The following is a 16,443-nucleotide window of genomic DNA, read 5'->3' on the forward strand; positions in this document are numbered from 1 at the left end:
TCATTACTAAAAATGCATATGAGCTCAGAAACTTCTTATTAGAGTAAATTTAGTAAACAATAATTTTTTTGTAATTATGTAAATATATTTATTATTAGTAATTGTCATTATGTTTTTCCATCAATATTAACTTTTAATCATGTGCATCTTTCTGCTTTGAAAGTCAAGTTATAAAAAATATACATTATTTGATAACTATTGTCATAACATTGGTAAAGATTTAGTGGGAAATGTGTCGTTAATCTGAGAATATTTCGTAAATTTCTAAGAAAGGGCCTTACTAAATCATTAGTACAATCCTGGGCATAATGTCCCCCCCCCACCCCTTACTACTCGATTGCCGCACACTCACAGATTGAGGTGTGGCCATCGAGGGCAGCCATCTTCTTGACTTTCTGTCGCTTAACATTTCAGGTAAATACGCAATTATTTCTTAAGTAATACTGGTTGGAGTAGTGTGAGAGTGTGCTGTGTTGTGTGCCCGAGTGGTTTAAGCGTGCTATATATCCGTTTGTTAACGGCGCAACCGGGAACTCTGTGTGTCAAGGAGGGAAAAAACCTTCTCCTTCTCCCGTGATAGAGAGAGGGCCGAGGGAGTGCCATGCGTTACGAATCTACAGCATCTTCGCATGACGACCGTTTAGTTCATCATTCGAGAAACGACACGCTGTTCATCGCGACTGAATTCAATCACTAATTTGGGATCGTTTGTACCAGTTCGAATACGACCTGGGCTTTTATTCAGTATGTAAATCGTCCCCCAAGCTCTAGACCCCTGCGTCGCTATCCTGTCGCACCCCCAGCGCCCTCATCCTCCCGTCTCAGCCTCCCCCCTCCCCCGGTTTCGGCATTGCACTTCCGGCTATGCAAAATTCGGCAAAAAGCTCCGGGTCCCTGTCTGGAAATCTAGTAAGTAAAGATCTGTGTCATGGTTTCGTCTTGACATTCCTCCATCATCGTTTACTGTGTCAACCGACGTTTCAGAACTACAATAAACAAAAGGTCGGTGCGGTCTTTGATACGGTAGAAATTCGCGTTTTTATCCATACCACAAAATGTTCGCGTACCTTTTACTTACTTTTTCGTTTTACACCTTTGAGATGATTTCATCAAAGTTTTCATGTGCTAATAAAAATAAAAATCAAACATACATTGATTTTTGATTAACAATTGAGCTCTATTTATTTAGAATATATCTATAAATTATGCCATTTTAAACATTCTATATGTATAGCAAATGAAAATTAAGAAAAAAAATGTAATATAAAAGTTTAATATAATTTGAATAATTTCATCTGTATTGAGTATTAACATAAAATATTATATTATCCTTTAATCAATAATTTCTTAAATTCTTAACAGGGTATGAAATTTAAAGATTTATATAAATTCTATTGCCTTAACATTAACATATATGGTCTATATTTGCATTGCTTTTGCTGTACTAGACTATATTTTACGCTAAAATCCTTGCTTATGATCCGTACAAAATTTTCTAAATTAGAATTTTCCTTTGTATATTAACAAGTGTAATCTACATAAAACAAAGGATAAATACTTAAAAGTAATGAATTTCCAAAGCATATTTGTATTATAGTAAAGAATTCTAATTAGTAGGTTTCTGTATTCTGAAAGATTTCAATACTTTAAAATATATTATAATACACATCATTTTAAATATATACATATTTATTTATCATTGCCTTTGAATAAGTATTATATAATTATAACTTGTTTCATTATATTTTTATCTGTGTACAATGTAAATGTGTTGTCTATTATATTTAATTTATGCTTCTTAAACATAATTTTTCATGGGTACATATATTTCTTAATAGTGCATGTTTAATAAAAAGAATTATCAATCTTATTATATGTTTATGCATGTTCTTTAAAGACATTATGTTTTTTTGTAAAGCATAAGGTATTGTCTTACATATAATATAATGATATGCAAGTTCTTTCCTATATTAATTAATTAATTAAGTAGTATGCATAATACATCTTTCTTTTCTTATACATAATTGCTAAGGCTCTACCTTATGCACTTCAGAATTCTATAATCTTTGATCTAAATGTGTATATGAAGTCATTCTGATAACATTCTGATAACATTATGATAACACTATGGTAACATAAAATTCATATTATATTTAGTCTTTGGCATTTTTGCAGAGCCTTGTAGTGTACATATTTTCATGTATATCGGAAGGAAAGAGTTACGAATTAAAATATTTAAAATGTCATTTAGCGATCATAGATTATATTTAATACTTTTACAGATATTTAAATATATAACTATGATATGAACAAGCATGTGGATATATATTTACATATATATCCTATTATTTTATGACACCTGTGTAGTACATGCAAGTATCTCACAGCCTTTTATCCATTCTAACATATAAAATGTCCACTTAAAGCAGAGACGCTGAAAGAAAGACTAAAAACATGGGATGCAATATGGGCCGATGCCTAGGTCCAGACGATACGGGGTACCCTGGATCAGGTACGACCCAATCAATATCCTTTCAATTTTCAGCCCTCGTAGGTTGCTTTTTAAATAGTACTAAAGTAGACATAAAATATAGATATGAAAATGTCTTACCTATTCTACCCAATATGTAAGTAGCAAACAATTATGAAAATAGAGGCAGTTTTTAGTAATATAAATTTAAGTAAACAGAGGGCTGTAGGGAGTGTATGCTATTATATTTGTAATGCTAGTATCAATTTAGTACTCTGTTTAAACATAAATGGATACAATACTTTTAGGTGACAAATTTTGTACCCTACGAGGTTTGAATTCAAATCATTGTTTATAGCATTGTCAGAAAGTGAATCTAATTGAATAATTTCAAAAAATTACCCTAATTTCTTCCTAACTCTATCCTGAAGAATGCTTTTTCTCAGTCTCTTTTACTGTTTCCTTTATATCTTTATATCTACTTATAGTTGTATTTATCTACTTGAAATTGCTTTTTACTTATTTATGCCTTATCATGGTGCAGGAGAAGCAGTTTTTATTCATATTGATATTGATTACATCTTTTCAACATTCATTGTGTTTCCTATTAAGTTGTGATTACCTTATCTTATGTGTATTTATGTGTTCACTCACTGCATGCCCTTAGTTGAACTAATTTTGGGTAGTGTTTCCAAGATATTAATTCAGTTGATTTAGATTTGTTATCACCAAGTAGTTTCTAAAGGTATTCCTTGCATCTATTGTATAAATATGCAATTAGAATTTATTCATATATGATGTATGATTTCCATACTAGTGTTTGCAATTTATAAATTTCTGATTGCACACACACACACACACACACATACATATATATATGCGCGTATGTGCTGTGGGCGTGTGCGTGTCGTGTGTATGCGTGTATGCGTGTATGCGCGCGCGCATATGATAAGAGAAATTAGATGTGTATATTTGTTACTTTACTCTGATACATATCAAAATTAAGTGTATATTTTCTGTATATATTAATTACTATTGCAAGAAAAATATTACTTGTTAAAATTAAATAAACACTCATTTTTATGTGAATAGTTATGTCACGCAAAATTATATTATTTGTATAAGGGTAAGTTATTAAAAGAATCTTGAAATATATGTATACTTGTTTACAATAACTATTAAAAGTGACAATTAAAATATTAAATATTTCTAAATTATGTAATTAAAAATTTGTTACTAATGTGAAATGAATGTATATTTCTTGTCTTTGCATTAATAGATATAATTTAATGATTAAAGTTACATGCATACAGTTATAATTTTAATGGTGTAGTATGTATTGGGGTACTAATAAAAAAGTATGTGATGATTTACATTTTAGAATTCATGGCAGCCATTAGGAAGAAACTGGTTATTGTGGGTGATGGTGCTTGTGGTAAAACATGCTTACTCATAGTCTTCAGCAAAGACCAGTTTCCTGAAGTTTATGTACCTACAGTGTTTGAGAACTATGTTGCAGACATTGAAGTTGATGGGAAGCAGGTTGGTGCTTTATGAAATTATTTGATATATTGGAATATTTTTGTACATTTTTTCTGGATGTCTTTAAAAAACATCTCCCATAACAGGTTGAACTGGCTCTCTGGGATACAGCTGGACAAGAAGATTACGATAGGTTGCGTCCATTGTCATATCCCGACACAGATGTAATTCTAATGTGTTTCTCTATCGATAGTCCCGATTCCTTGGAGAACATTCCCGAGAAGTGGACACCAGAGGTGAAACACTTCTGCCCAAATGTGCCCATTATCCTTGTTGGAAACAAAAGAGACTTGCGCAATGATCCTAATACCATTAAGGAGCTTAGCAAGATGAAACAAGAGCCAGTTAAGCCAGAAGAAGGTAGAGCTATGGCCGAAAAAATCAGTGCTTTTGCTTATCTTGAATGTTCTGCTAAAAGTAAGGATGGTATTAGGGAAGTATTTGAAACAGCCACTCGGGCAGCGCTACAAGTAAGTATTGTTTATTATAGGTTTCTTTGAAATTGAATATAACCTGAACAGACGTTATTATAAAAATTATGTGAGTTCGTAGGTAAAAAAGAAGAAGAAGGGAAGATGTTGGCTCCTATAATTCTTGAACTATCACCAATAACGAGACAACACTAATGGAATTGCTAGTTGCAATGAAGCTAGTTGTTATGCCGGAGACCCCCAGCGGAAACCATAATATAATAACAACTTATCTTTAATTATTTTACACAATAAAACAAATCTATAAAAAAAAGAAAAACAACTACAAAATACGCCCACAGTATAAAAAAAACTCATTGATGAAACCGGAGACTTAAACTATTGACTAAATTTAATACAAGTATATGTGCTATATATGAGAAACTATAATGTATATTGTAATGACTCCTTGATTGTATTTTTTAATGGTAATGAATTGTGCTTCGAGTTTAAACAATTAAACAATTGTCATACCAACTATTTACAATTACGGTACATAACTATCTATATCATTGTAGTAATTATTACTATTATTATTAGTATTTCATTACTATTATATGCATTCTACATCTCTTTTTTTTTAATCGTAGTTGCTGTTTATTTTTGATAATAAAAAGAAAGTGGAAAGAAGGGAAGAAAAGAGTTGGGGGAATTCGTAACAAAGTATAAAAAGAGAAAAGGGGGAGAGTATAAGTGTAGTATGCAATGCAAAGTCATAGAAAGCAATGTAAGAATTTAAAACAAAATGTTAAGAATTCCAAATGTTGCGTCGCTATTTTATTGAACCATCGCATTATTTCTATATTTCTTAAACAAAAAAAAGTAACGAACTTTATATTATGAAATTGCGTAAGTAGACCAGCGGATCACTTTGATCTTTAAGATACCAACTAGGCTAAATGTATTATTATTAGTTGTTATTATTATTATTATTATTATTATTATTATTATTATTATTAGTTATTATTATTATTAATTATTATTAATTATTATTATTATCATCATCATCATCATCATCATCATTATATTATTACTACTAGTACTATCATTATTATTATTATTATTAGTTATTATTATTATTAGTGTCATTATTATTATTGCTACTGCTACTGCTGCTGTTGCTATTGCTGTTGCTACTGCGACTGCTACTACTTCTACTACTACTACTTCTTCTACTGCTGCTACTACTACTACTACTTCTACTACTGCTACTACTACTACTACCACTACTACTATTACTACTACCACTGCTACTGCTACTGCTACTGCTGCTGCTGCTACTACTACTACGATCACTACCATCGCTGCTACTACTATCATTACCACCACCACTACTATTATTACTACCACCGCTATTACTACTGCTACTACTATTGTTAGTACTGCTACTACTCCTACTACCCCTCTACTGCTACTGCTACTATTACTTCTACTACTGCTACTGCTACTGCTACTGCTACTGCTACTGCTACTGCTACTGCTACTGCTACTGCTACTGCTACTGCTACTGCTACTGTTACTACTATTAATAATTATAATTATTATTGATTATTTTTATTATTATATTATTGTAAAACGATGACACTAACATTACGGAATGTAATAGCGGCTATATTATATTTATATATTTCGACAACACATTCTTTGTATCCAAGCAAAGCACACAAACTATGTCTTGGTTGCGTTTTATTACGCGATGCTTTCTCAAATTATTCAATGTGAACAATGTAATCGTCCTAAATTAATGATTTAGGATGAACAAATTTCAAAAACCGTTGATTTTCATAGTGATATTATGTGATTTTGACGATATTTCTCAACTATATTTCAATTGAAAGTAATGTATCCTTCAAGCACACTGATTAATTTACCTTTACAGGTAAATTAATTTTTATAGTTTCAAGTTACCTTTACAAAATGATTGTCGAGTCTATTAAGTTATCCTATATTTTTTCTCCCCTTTCTATTTTATTTTTTTCCAGTTTCTCTTCTTCATTTGTATACATACTGCTCTAAACTTTTAATCTTACGTATCTTCTATTAAAACTAATCTATAAGGCTCATAAGGTAGTTGTTTTTTGCAAGAACTATTGAATTAACGACTGCAATGCAGTCTTGGCCATTGATTTAATGAATGACTGTGGAATTGTGTTCAACAAACTTTTTTTAACAATTAGCAGTACTACTGTTGAATTACGCTTTTGACCGAAACTTCGTCAGGTTGCAATCAAATTTTGCAACGGTTTAAAATTTTATTTACCAAGAATTTATAAATATATAAATATATGTCAATAAATTTACAAATATATGCCAGTTTTCTATAATTAGAAAGTATAAATAGTTGCTTAATACTTTAAAGCACAAAGTTTATTGAGAAAACAAAGAACAATCAAATCTTTTATAACATTTAAATAAAATATACTGTTCAGAAAAAAAAATTGTAATTATAAAAATTTCATGGTCTAAAAGTATTATATTTGCAAATTAAAATCCGTTGCAAAATTTGCAGATATTCTTTTATAATAATTTCCGAAAAATGTACTGTTAATTATGATTGTATCAGTTAATCCTTTATGGACTCTTTCCTTAATGCTGCAATAAGTGCGATCGTGTTTTAACATGAAATAAATTACTAAAAATTTGTACAAACATTACCGCAGTTTTTATAAGCTATGCTATGGATTATTAGAATATCAATATATTATCTTCGTAATTATTTATTGTTTTGATCCTTATCAAAATAGAATGATTTTTAATTATTATAGAAAAATCATGAAGACTGAGTTTTCAGTGATATACTTTAAAGAAACAAAAAAGAAGAAATGAGTAAACGGTATAATCACATTTTGTAATGAAAAACATTAAAAATTGTTATAAGCATAAAGTTGTTTGAATGAAATTAAAGCATTTAAAATTTCTGTTTGATAGGATCAAAATGGTAATATTTTGTATATGTCATAGCGTCTACTAAATTCGTTATTGTCTATATACACAAGCGAAAAAAATACATTTTGTTGATTTACATGTTTGGTCCACATAGGATTAAAGATTGTATATAAAATATCACCATTCTTGGAATAGATGAGGTATTATGCCTTCATAAATACCCCATGATTTTTTTTAACATTTCTTTTTCGCTGTCATTATATGAAGCAGCATCAAAAATATGATCCGCTTTATTCCTTTTTTTTCTTTTTTTTCTTTTTTTTTTTCTGATACAAGCAAATTTATATACATATATACACATGGTAAGCTATCACGTTAATCCTTTGACTTCAAGGATCAAAATAATATACTTATTATACACATGAACCGGGTGTAGAGACAAAAAATAGGAAATACTGTTTTCTACAGTTACATAGTTCTCTATGAACAGTCTTACGATGTTATAATTTAATGAATCACTAGCGAATTTACAAAATCTGCAAAAAACAAAAAATCGATTATTTGTATCTAATACTTTCTCAATACAAATAAAAAAAGGAAGAGTACGTTTTTTACAGTTAAAAGAATAAAGTCAGGAGTTTTTTTTCAATTCTAACAGATCGCTCTATAGTTAATCAGACTTAATATAAGACATTTACTCTATAATTACTATAATATGTTGTAATTAATAATAAAAATTACTTATGGATGCTTGTAAACTATTACTCCTGATTTAGTTCAATATTTGTACATTTAAATTTGCAAATTCAAATAAAGAAATTTTCTAGAATTTAAAAGGAATCTGTGAAGGTACACAAATGTATAAAATATGTCACTTAGTAAATTTTCATTTACAAGATTTATTAAACAAAATTTTTTATTTTAAAATGTAATTTTCTAGAAATCACATATTAGGAAGTTTTTAAATTATAGAGATGTATCATTCGCTTCAGTGCATAAAATTCTGTAAAAACAGATTATTTTACTTTTAATACAAACAAAAAAATCGTATTCAACTTAGTATATAGTCAAATATGAAAAACGGAATGGAAAATTAAATCTCAGATATAATTTCTTAGATCTGGAAAACATTTAGATGATACTTCTAAATCAGTTCTGCAAAGTTTTACACGATATACAACATTATAAAGTTACATAATGTATACAGACAGTTCTATTCTAATCATATTTTTTCACTTCATTTTTATAAAATAAATGCAGTCGCGTTACTGAGGGTCTTTAATTTTTTTTTGATCAAATCTGTCTCTGATACTAGAAAAATTTTTAGCCATTACATTTTTAACTGTATGCCACTTTTATCACACTCATAAGTCGCACAAGACAAATTTCACTCCAAGTTTTGCTGCTGAGACATATATAAAAATTATAATGAACAATCTCATATCTCCTGTGAAAAAATTTACAATTCATCACTCTTCGGTTTAACAGCTTTGCCCTTGCGATCATATCCCTTCAGTCCATTAGTCGCATGTTTGGCAATATATTTGATGAAATCGTCAAATTCTCTGCCACCTTCATATTTAACTGGGTTATTCTTGGAGTTTTTAGGTGCCCAATAAAGTGTTGGGAATCCACCAACTTCGTATGGAGCAGGAACATCATTAGCGGTAGCATCGAACTTCACGATTTCGATATCTTCATCCGCTAGTTTTTCACCCAACTCATCGTAAACAGGTACCAATTTCTTACAGTGACCACACCAAGGAGCATAAAATTCTATCAAAGTATCTTTGCCGTTATTTGTAACAATTTCATCGAAATTTCGGGCTACCGCGACTTTAACATTTCCAGTGTTATCTTCAGGAACTGGTTCAGACTTGAGATATGGTTCTAAAGCACCAGTTTCCATATCTTTTAAGAATGCCTCGAATGTATCAACGGAAAATTCATCTTTCATGACAAATTTTTGATTATTAATGTTTCTTGCCAAAATTACAGGTTTATCACCTTTGACAAAATCAATACCAAAATCATTTAATTCATGCTGGAAGTCGTCTTTGGAAGAAATAGCAAAGTTCAACTTAGGGAAGTCTTTAGCAACTTTGATAATTCTGTTGCGCCAGTAATTTGTACCTTTATGATTCTTAACATAATCTACTGCATAGTACGCAACAACTAATGGATTTTTAAATTCTCCTGCATTATCACGTGTACGAACACCCGCAATACCAAAGCTGGAATATATATTTAATTAGAGCAAACATTTCTGATTCAAATATAATGTCAATGAAAAAAATGTTTAGAAAACTCACTAATTTTTGTTAATAAATTCTTGAATATCACCCATTGATTCAACGTATTTCACTGTGCTTGGTTCAAATTTATTTTGTAAAATTTTTGGTCTATATAAAATAATAGTATTCCTAAAAATAAAAATGAAAGTTTTATTCTATATTTAATACTGCTCTTAAAATAAATGTACGATAATACAAATAAATTACTTATATCCTTCCTTCTCCAAAAGTGACTTGGCAGTTGTATGTGCAAATCTGACTTTTTCTTTAAGTTTCTTAGAAACAGCATGGAAGGATGTTGCTAAGGGTGAGTCTTCTTTTTCAAAGAAACCTACAACTCCTACTTCATCAGACTCTAAGAATGATTTCAAACAACTTTCTTCAGTTAATTCTTTGGATGCTGGGCCAACTTGTGCCTATAACATGTTAAAATTAATTATATGTAGTAAAATATTAAAACTAGTATAAAATAAATATGTATTAAAATTAATCAAATAACTCTCTTATTAAAATTCAAATCACCTTCATATATTTAGCAATGCCAGCAGCTTCTCTTGGTCCATTATAATCATTAATAAAATCACCTCTAGAAAAAATTTTCAATGTTGGATAACCATTAACTGAATACTTGTTACACGTATCCTTTCCACTTTCTGTACAATCTACTTTGGCAAGAGTAATTGGAGGATCATTACCCAAGAGCATTTCAGCAGCTTTTGCATATTCAGGCTTTAATCGTTTGCAATGACCACACCTGAGCATTCAATATTAAATACATAAAAATCTATGCTCCATGCATAATTTTGAATTTTATATTTTTGAAAGTTATATAACAATTAAAATTATAGTAGCACTTTTAATATAAAAACAAGGATAATTACATAAAATAGGATATGTTCTCGGTTATTAACAGATCACAAGCCGGTATACTTAAAATTTTCAAGATCTCAATATTAAGAATACGTTTTTTTAATCAGTTTGTTCGCAATTTTAATACTTATAACAGAATAAGAGGAAACATTTTTAATTCTTCTACTTTAAAAATATACAATTATTAAACAGAGATTTCTTACCATGGGGCGTAAAACATAACAAGCGTGTTCTCATGTTGCTCTAATTCATGGCTAAAAGTTTCGTCCGTAAGTTCCACTACATCTTTCTCTACAGCCCAAACGGTAACGAAGCCCAAGAAAAGAAAACTAAAATACTTAGGTACCATTGTAAATTACAGCACTTATTTTTAAGTTAAATTCAAGCCACAATCTTTCTTCCGAAGACACTGCCTTTCGAAGACGTGGCTTTTACAAGAAGTTAGCTAGAGTAGGCTCGCAGTGCTGTCGTGTTCTGATTGGCTGTTCCTTTTAGATTGTGTATGAATATTTTCTCTGTACATGATGTAACACCTACACATATAAATAAGACAAGTTCCAAACGAGAGTTAGCAACAAAATGATTTCGTTGGTGTTTACTTTAGAAACTGTGAAAGAGAATTTTTAACAATATCTTTGATAAAAATCTATTTCATCGTTTTGTTTGCCTTCAAAATGGTCTCAAAGTCCTATTGAACAATGAACATAAACTAATGTTATTCATAGTGTTTTTCTCAGTTTCCGGAGAATATTTCAAAAATAGGAATAATTATAAAATCAAATGTAAAATCGAAATTAAATTAGATCATGACTTAATCACTAATTGTAAACAAGTAAAACTAATTAAACCAAAATGATTTGATAGAAATATCTATTTCTGTCCTAATTTTGAAAACTATAAAATGTATTACATTTATAGATATTTTAATAAGAATTAATAAAGTATTGCCTGATTTCTTTCATAAATAAGAAAATACTTTATTTGAAAAATTATATTTATTCGAACTATTGAGTTACTAAAATTTGATCACGAGCAGTTCGAATTAACAAAGCACTTTTCATCATCGCATACATGAATCCTAAGTAAAACGTCAGTAGAAAATATTTGCTATAATAAAAGTGAATGAGAATTTTTCAAATTATATAGTATTATACTTATGATGATATAACTTAAACTTAATAATTAATATTCTTTTAATACAATGTAAATAAATTAATTATCGAAACTTAGCATTTTCTAAAGAAGTCATAATAAAATGATAACAAAATCACAATTAATTACATTTCATTATTTGAATTATTAATTACCGCAACATATAACATTTGTTTACATAATAATAATAAAGGGCTATAATACAAGGCATTGAATCACAGAATAATTACGTATAAGGAATAATTAATAATATAGATTATTATCATGTAATAATATCATAAATAGTAAAACATTATTTCCAATGTTATTGCGATCGACCATAAAAATGCGTTCAAGGTAATGCTAGAATAACATAAAAAACCACAAGTTCATTATTATTATATTTTCTTGCAATGACATTTACTAATTTAAATAATATTAAATCATTTATTATGAATACACGCGTATGCATATCGATAAAATAGAGCACATTTTGACGCATGAACTTATTGAATGTGAACTGAATTTTAACGATGACTTTCAACGATAATGATTCGTTGTTTGTCTGCATCTAGAATAGACATGAATTTGCAGAATAGAAAGGAAAAATGTAATGTAACTAGAATGGGGGTACATTAAATATTACATACAACAAACGCACAATTTGATTAGTCGTAAAGACGCTAGGTTAACTTGTGCATCGAACTGCTAAAATGTCGAGGAGTTTAGTTATCTTTAATAATTAACTTTTAGTACAAATATCAAAAAATATCTTGATATTATGGTAAGTGGTTACAATATTATTACAGTCAAATTTAATATTGTATGTATTGCATATGAAAATACTCAAACATTCTATTAAAAGTACAAATTGTTAATATAAGTAAAATCAGGAAACCAAATGGAAAAAGAACTTTGTATAAATTTAACACTCTTTTTGTAGGATAAAGTATATCTATTTATGTCTACTTGTTTAATCGCAAAGTACTGATGTATGACAATAATAATCATACTATAATAAATAGATTAGTCACGATATTTAATAACTAGATCTATTATTACTTCAAATAAAATTCTGTAAAGCAAATCTATTTTTGTTAAAATAATCCAGTACTTAACCGAATTTAAAATTTTATTCTTATTTACCTTAAATCATAATATCTATATAAAATTGATCATTTGTCATTCGATAATAATTTTTTGAAAGTTATCGAATGTGAGTTCATACACAAGGTCCTATTCGACCTCTCGAATCGATTCAACTTTTTTAAGACTGTTAATAAGCAAACTTCGCAAACCTGATGCATTCAGTTGTGGCCTATCTGTCGCTGCGATAGGTTGAGTTTGTGGTTGTAGTTTTAAATTGTACGACAAAATTGAGTTCATTTGATAATTACTCATACTGTAATTTCTCTGATCCTAATATTTAACAGTATCTATTTTATATATTTTAGTGTGTTCGTCACTGTAGCCATCACATCAACGTATTTCATTTGTCCAACATTATAATAGGTGAGAGATTTTAAATTTGTTAAATGCCGTATCATCGTGACTTGTCATTTCACTTTTTCTTTTACCAATTTTATTTGATATTTTATACGGATATTTGTATGATACCGCTTTTATTAAAACGAAACAATTCTAAGTTATCTTTTAAAATATCATACTTATTACATAATTTTTTTGCTGCGTATTACTTAAAAATAATATTAAATATAAATTATACACCATATAGCATTTCGATTTTATGTTTCAGGCAATTTAAAAAACATGTCTTGTCCATTTTTGACACAATTTTCTACAAATTATATTTGCAATTATGGAACATCATTAATAATGAATTATCGTCAGCTTTGCCCAGTAATGTCTCAATTTTTTTCACAATCTAGCAATCAGGTAAATAATGCTGAGACTCAACAAATTGAAGAAGTCATAAACAATCAATGTCCATTCCTTGCTAAGAAACATAATGCTGTGAAAGTAGCTAGTCCTATGATTAAGGAGGATATCATCAGTGTATCATCCATAGATTTAAAAGAAAAAACAAATTTTCCATATGAAGAATTTTTTCATGAACAGATTATGAAAAAGAAAAAGGACCATTCTTATAGGATATTTAAAAAAGTAAATCGATTAGCAGAAAGCTTCCCAAGTGCAATAGAATATTCTTGGGGGCAAAAACCAATCACTGTTTGGTGTTCTAATGATTATTTAGGAATGTCACGACATCCAGCAGTAACAGATTCTGTTCGAGAAGCATTAGATAAATTTGGTGCAGGAGCAGGAGGAACAAGAAACATATCTGGAAATTCTTTAGGACATGAAATGTTAGAGAAAAGACTTGCCTTTTTGCATCAAAAAGAAGCTGGCTTACTATTTACTTCTTGTTTTATTGCTAATGATTCTACTTTATATACTTTAGCAAAACTTTTACCATGTTGTCATATTTTCTCTGATGCTGGAAATCATGCATCCATGATCCAAGGCATAAGAAACAGTGGAGTACCAAAGCATATTTTTAGGCACAATGATGTACAACATCTTGAAGAACTTCTTTCTAAAGTAGATAAAAGTGTGCCAAAGATTGTAGCATTTGAAACAGTGCATTCTATGACAGGTGATATATGTCCTTTAGAAGATTTATGTGACATTGCACATAAGTATAATGCCTTAACATTTGTCGATGAAGTTCATGCTGTTGGATTATATGGATATTCAGGTGCTGGTATTGGAGAGAGAGATTGGGTATTGCATAAAATGGATATTATATCTGGCACTTTAGGAAAAGCTTTTGGCAATGTTGGTGGCTATATTGTTGGATCTGCTAAACTAATAGATTTAATACGAAGTTATGCAGCAGGTTTTATTTTCACAACTTCATTACCACCAACAGTATTATATGGTGCTTTAACTGCTGTTGAAATTTTAGCCTCGGATGAGGGAAGATCATTAAGATCTAGTCTCCACAAAAATGTAGCTTACATGAAATCTATTTTAACCACTGCAGGTCTTCCATTAGAACAATCACCTTCTCACATTATACCGATTAAAGTAAATCTTTTTGATATTAGAGTTTCTTATACGTTACTAATGTTATTATACTTAATTATAATTGTCTTTCAGATCGGTGATCCATTATTATGTAGTCAATTAGCTGATTTATTAATAAAAGAAAAGGGGCATTATGTTCAAGCAATAAATTATCCAACTGTCCCAAAGGGTGAGGAAAAATTAAGGTTAGCTCCAACTCCAAGACATACTCAATTTATGATGGATCAATTTGTGAAAGACATATTACATGTATTCCATCGGTTGAATATACCAACATGCAATTAAATTTATATATTAGTTCTATTTTATTAGTACAAATTAAATTTATATATTAATTCTATTTATTGTAATATTAATTCTATTTATTGTGTATTCTTAATATTAATATTGATTGAAATAAAGGATACATCATAAGGATATAGGGTGAACCCAATATGTAAAATCTCAGCTTAAGAAATTCATTCATTCAGAAGATACAAAATTTCAACATATTTTCAGTGCTATTATACTCTGTATTTTGCATTTAGCATATTCTTTGGATATTAACCAAATTAACCCATTGTAAATCAAGTTACATTAAATTGAATTAGGTAGATTTAGGTTGAGTTAGATTTAGAGTAGGTCTAATTGCCAAATACTGTGTCCAATGGCATTAAAAACATGATATATATCAAGATCTGTATCATGAATTGCATGAATTGTCGAAACTGAAATTTTATATTTCTAATCCACTCTTACTCCTCATGATATCCACCAAAATTTAATCGTACTCAACTGTCAATGGCACAAAAATATTTAGAATACTAAAAATTTATCATCTAATCTAAGTATACAAATAGAACTTTTGATATTTAGAATAGGCTATAAATGGTCTAATTTTAGCATGTATTTCTGAATTTGCTATTGTCTTACAAAGAATATTTTTTAAGAAATGATATTAATTATCAATACTAGATATTAGATAAGAAAATGTATAAAAAAAACTTTGTTTTCTGGCCTTAATACTAACTACCTCTCATCATAATAGTTTGATATTCAATAAATGCAGAATTTTGATTTTATTTGGTCTATTAACTCGTACCATGAAAAATATACAAGGAAAGCACCATGTCTTATAACACATTGATCCATAAAGTAATCAAATATGATATAAATAATGATAAAGTAATCAAATGTGATTATATATGTTATTTTGGAATATTTTATAACATAATTGGAGATTAAAAGAATTATAACATATGCATTTTATTGTTTGCATGTCATTTTATTCATAATCGAATACAGCTTAAAATTGATAAAAAGCTCAATTTACAATTCATTTTCCATTTCAATTTAGCATATTTACACGAACATGCAGTTTATAATTTAACTTTTTATTCTCTTTTCTGAAATTTTTTAATATGTATATATATATATAAATTTCTATCTATAGCATGGGAATTAATAGTTATATAAATATTTAAGCATATATAATTAAAAAATTCAGAAAAACTTCAAATTCATATAAAATAAACGTGTGTCGAATTATAACAAACATATGTTTACACATAAGCAATCATATAAAAAAGTTCATCATTATATTACTGTATATAAAAATATGGAAGTATAAATTAAAACATATGAAAAATAATGTTCAGAAAATGCCCAATTAATTTAAAAGAACTAATAAGAATAAAGAAATGTAACTATAAAAATAAACAATACGATACAGATAATAGATAAATGCATG

At 28.8% G+C, this 16,443-nt stretch overlaps 3 protein-coding genes across 11 annotated transcripts; 2 read left to right on the top strand and 1 right to left on the bottom strand.

Annotated features, from left to right (window-relative positions):
• Nucleotides 1-341: 341 nt before the first annotated feature.
• Nucleotides 342-5,372, top strand: Rho1 (ras-like GTP-binding protein Rho1). 9 transcript variants are annotated; one of them, XM_017898516.1, is made up of 6 exons: nucleotides 354-414; nucleotides 548-744; nucleotides 2,427-2,512; nucleotides 3,852-4,012; nucleotides 4,099-4,482; nucleotides 4,558-5,372. In XM_017898516.1, the coding sequence occupies exons 3-6, from the start codon at nucleotides 2,455-2,457 to the stop codon at nucleotides 4,636-4,638; spliced, it is 684 nt and encodes a 227-aa protein (XP_017754005.1). In that variant the 5' UTR covers nucleotides 354-414; nucleotides 548-744; nucleotides 2,427-2,454; the 3' UTR covers nucleotides 4,639-5,372. The 9 variants fall into 9 exon arrangements, 8 of the variants coding, with proteins under 8 accessions (XP_017754007.1, XP_017754005.1, XP_017754003.1 ...); XR_001890137.1 differs by lacking the exon at nucleotides 548-744 and having other exon boundaries at nucleotides 362-414; nucleotides 4,558-4,974; nucleotides 5,073-5,372; XM_017898514.1 differs by lacking the exon at nucleotides 548-744 and having other exon boundaries at nucleotides 362-414.
• A 3,235-nt stretch (nucleotides 5,373-8,607) lies between these two features.
• Nucleotides 8,608-10,991, bottom strand: ERp60 (disulfide-isomerase A3). Its single transcript, XM_017898536.1, has 5 exons — nucleotides 10,736-10,991; nucleotides 10,185-10,416; nucleotides 9,870-10,078; nucleotides 9,681-9,791; nucleotides 8,608-9,602 (listed from the first exon to the last, which is right to left on the bottom strand). Exons 1-5 carry the CDS (start codon nucleotides 10,879-10,881, stop codon nucleotides 8,828-8,830), a joined length of 1,473 nt encoding a protein of 490 aa, XP_017754025.1. The 5' UTR covers nucleotides 10,882-10,991; the 3' UTR covers nucleotides 8,608-8,827.
• Nucleotides 10,992-12,350: 1,359 nt separating this feature from the next.
• Nucleotides 12,351-14,999, top strand: Alas (5-aminolevulinate synthase). The gene is made up of 4 exons (XM_017898508.1): nucleotides 12,351-12,447; nucleotides 13,118-13,175; nucleotides 13,420-14,714; nucleotides 14,787-14,999. The coding sequence occupies exons 1-4, from the start codon at nucleotides 12,445-12,447 to the stop codon at nucleotides 14,997-14,999; spliced, it is 1,569 nt and encodes a 522-aa protein (XP_017753997.1). The 5' UTR covers nucleotides 12,351-12,444.
• The last annotated feature ends 1,444 nt before the right edge of the window (nucleotides 15,000-16,443 follow it).

The sequence above is a fragment of the Eufriesea mexicana genome, unplaced genomic scaffold, assembly GCF_001483705.2.
Source record: "Eufriesea mexicana isolate 0111107269 unplaced genomic scaffold, ASM148370v2 scaffold654, whole genome shotgun sequence".
In the NCBI taxonomy this organism is placed as follows: Eukaryota; Metazoa; Arthropoda; class Insecta; order Hymenoptera; family Apidae; genus Eufriesea; species Eufriesea mexicana.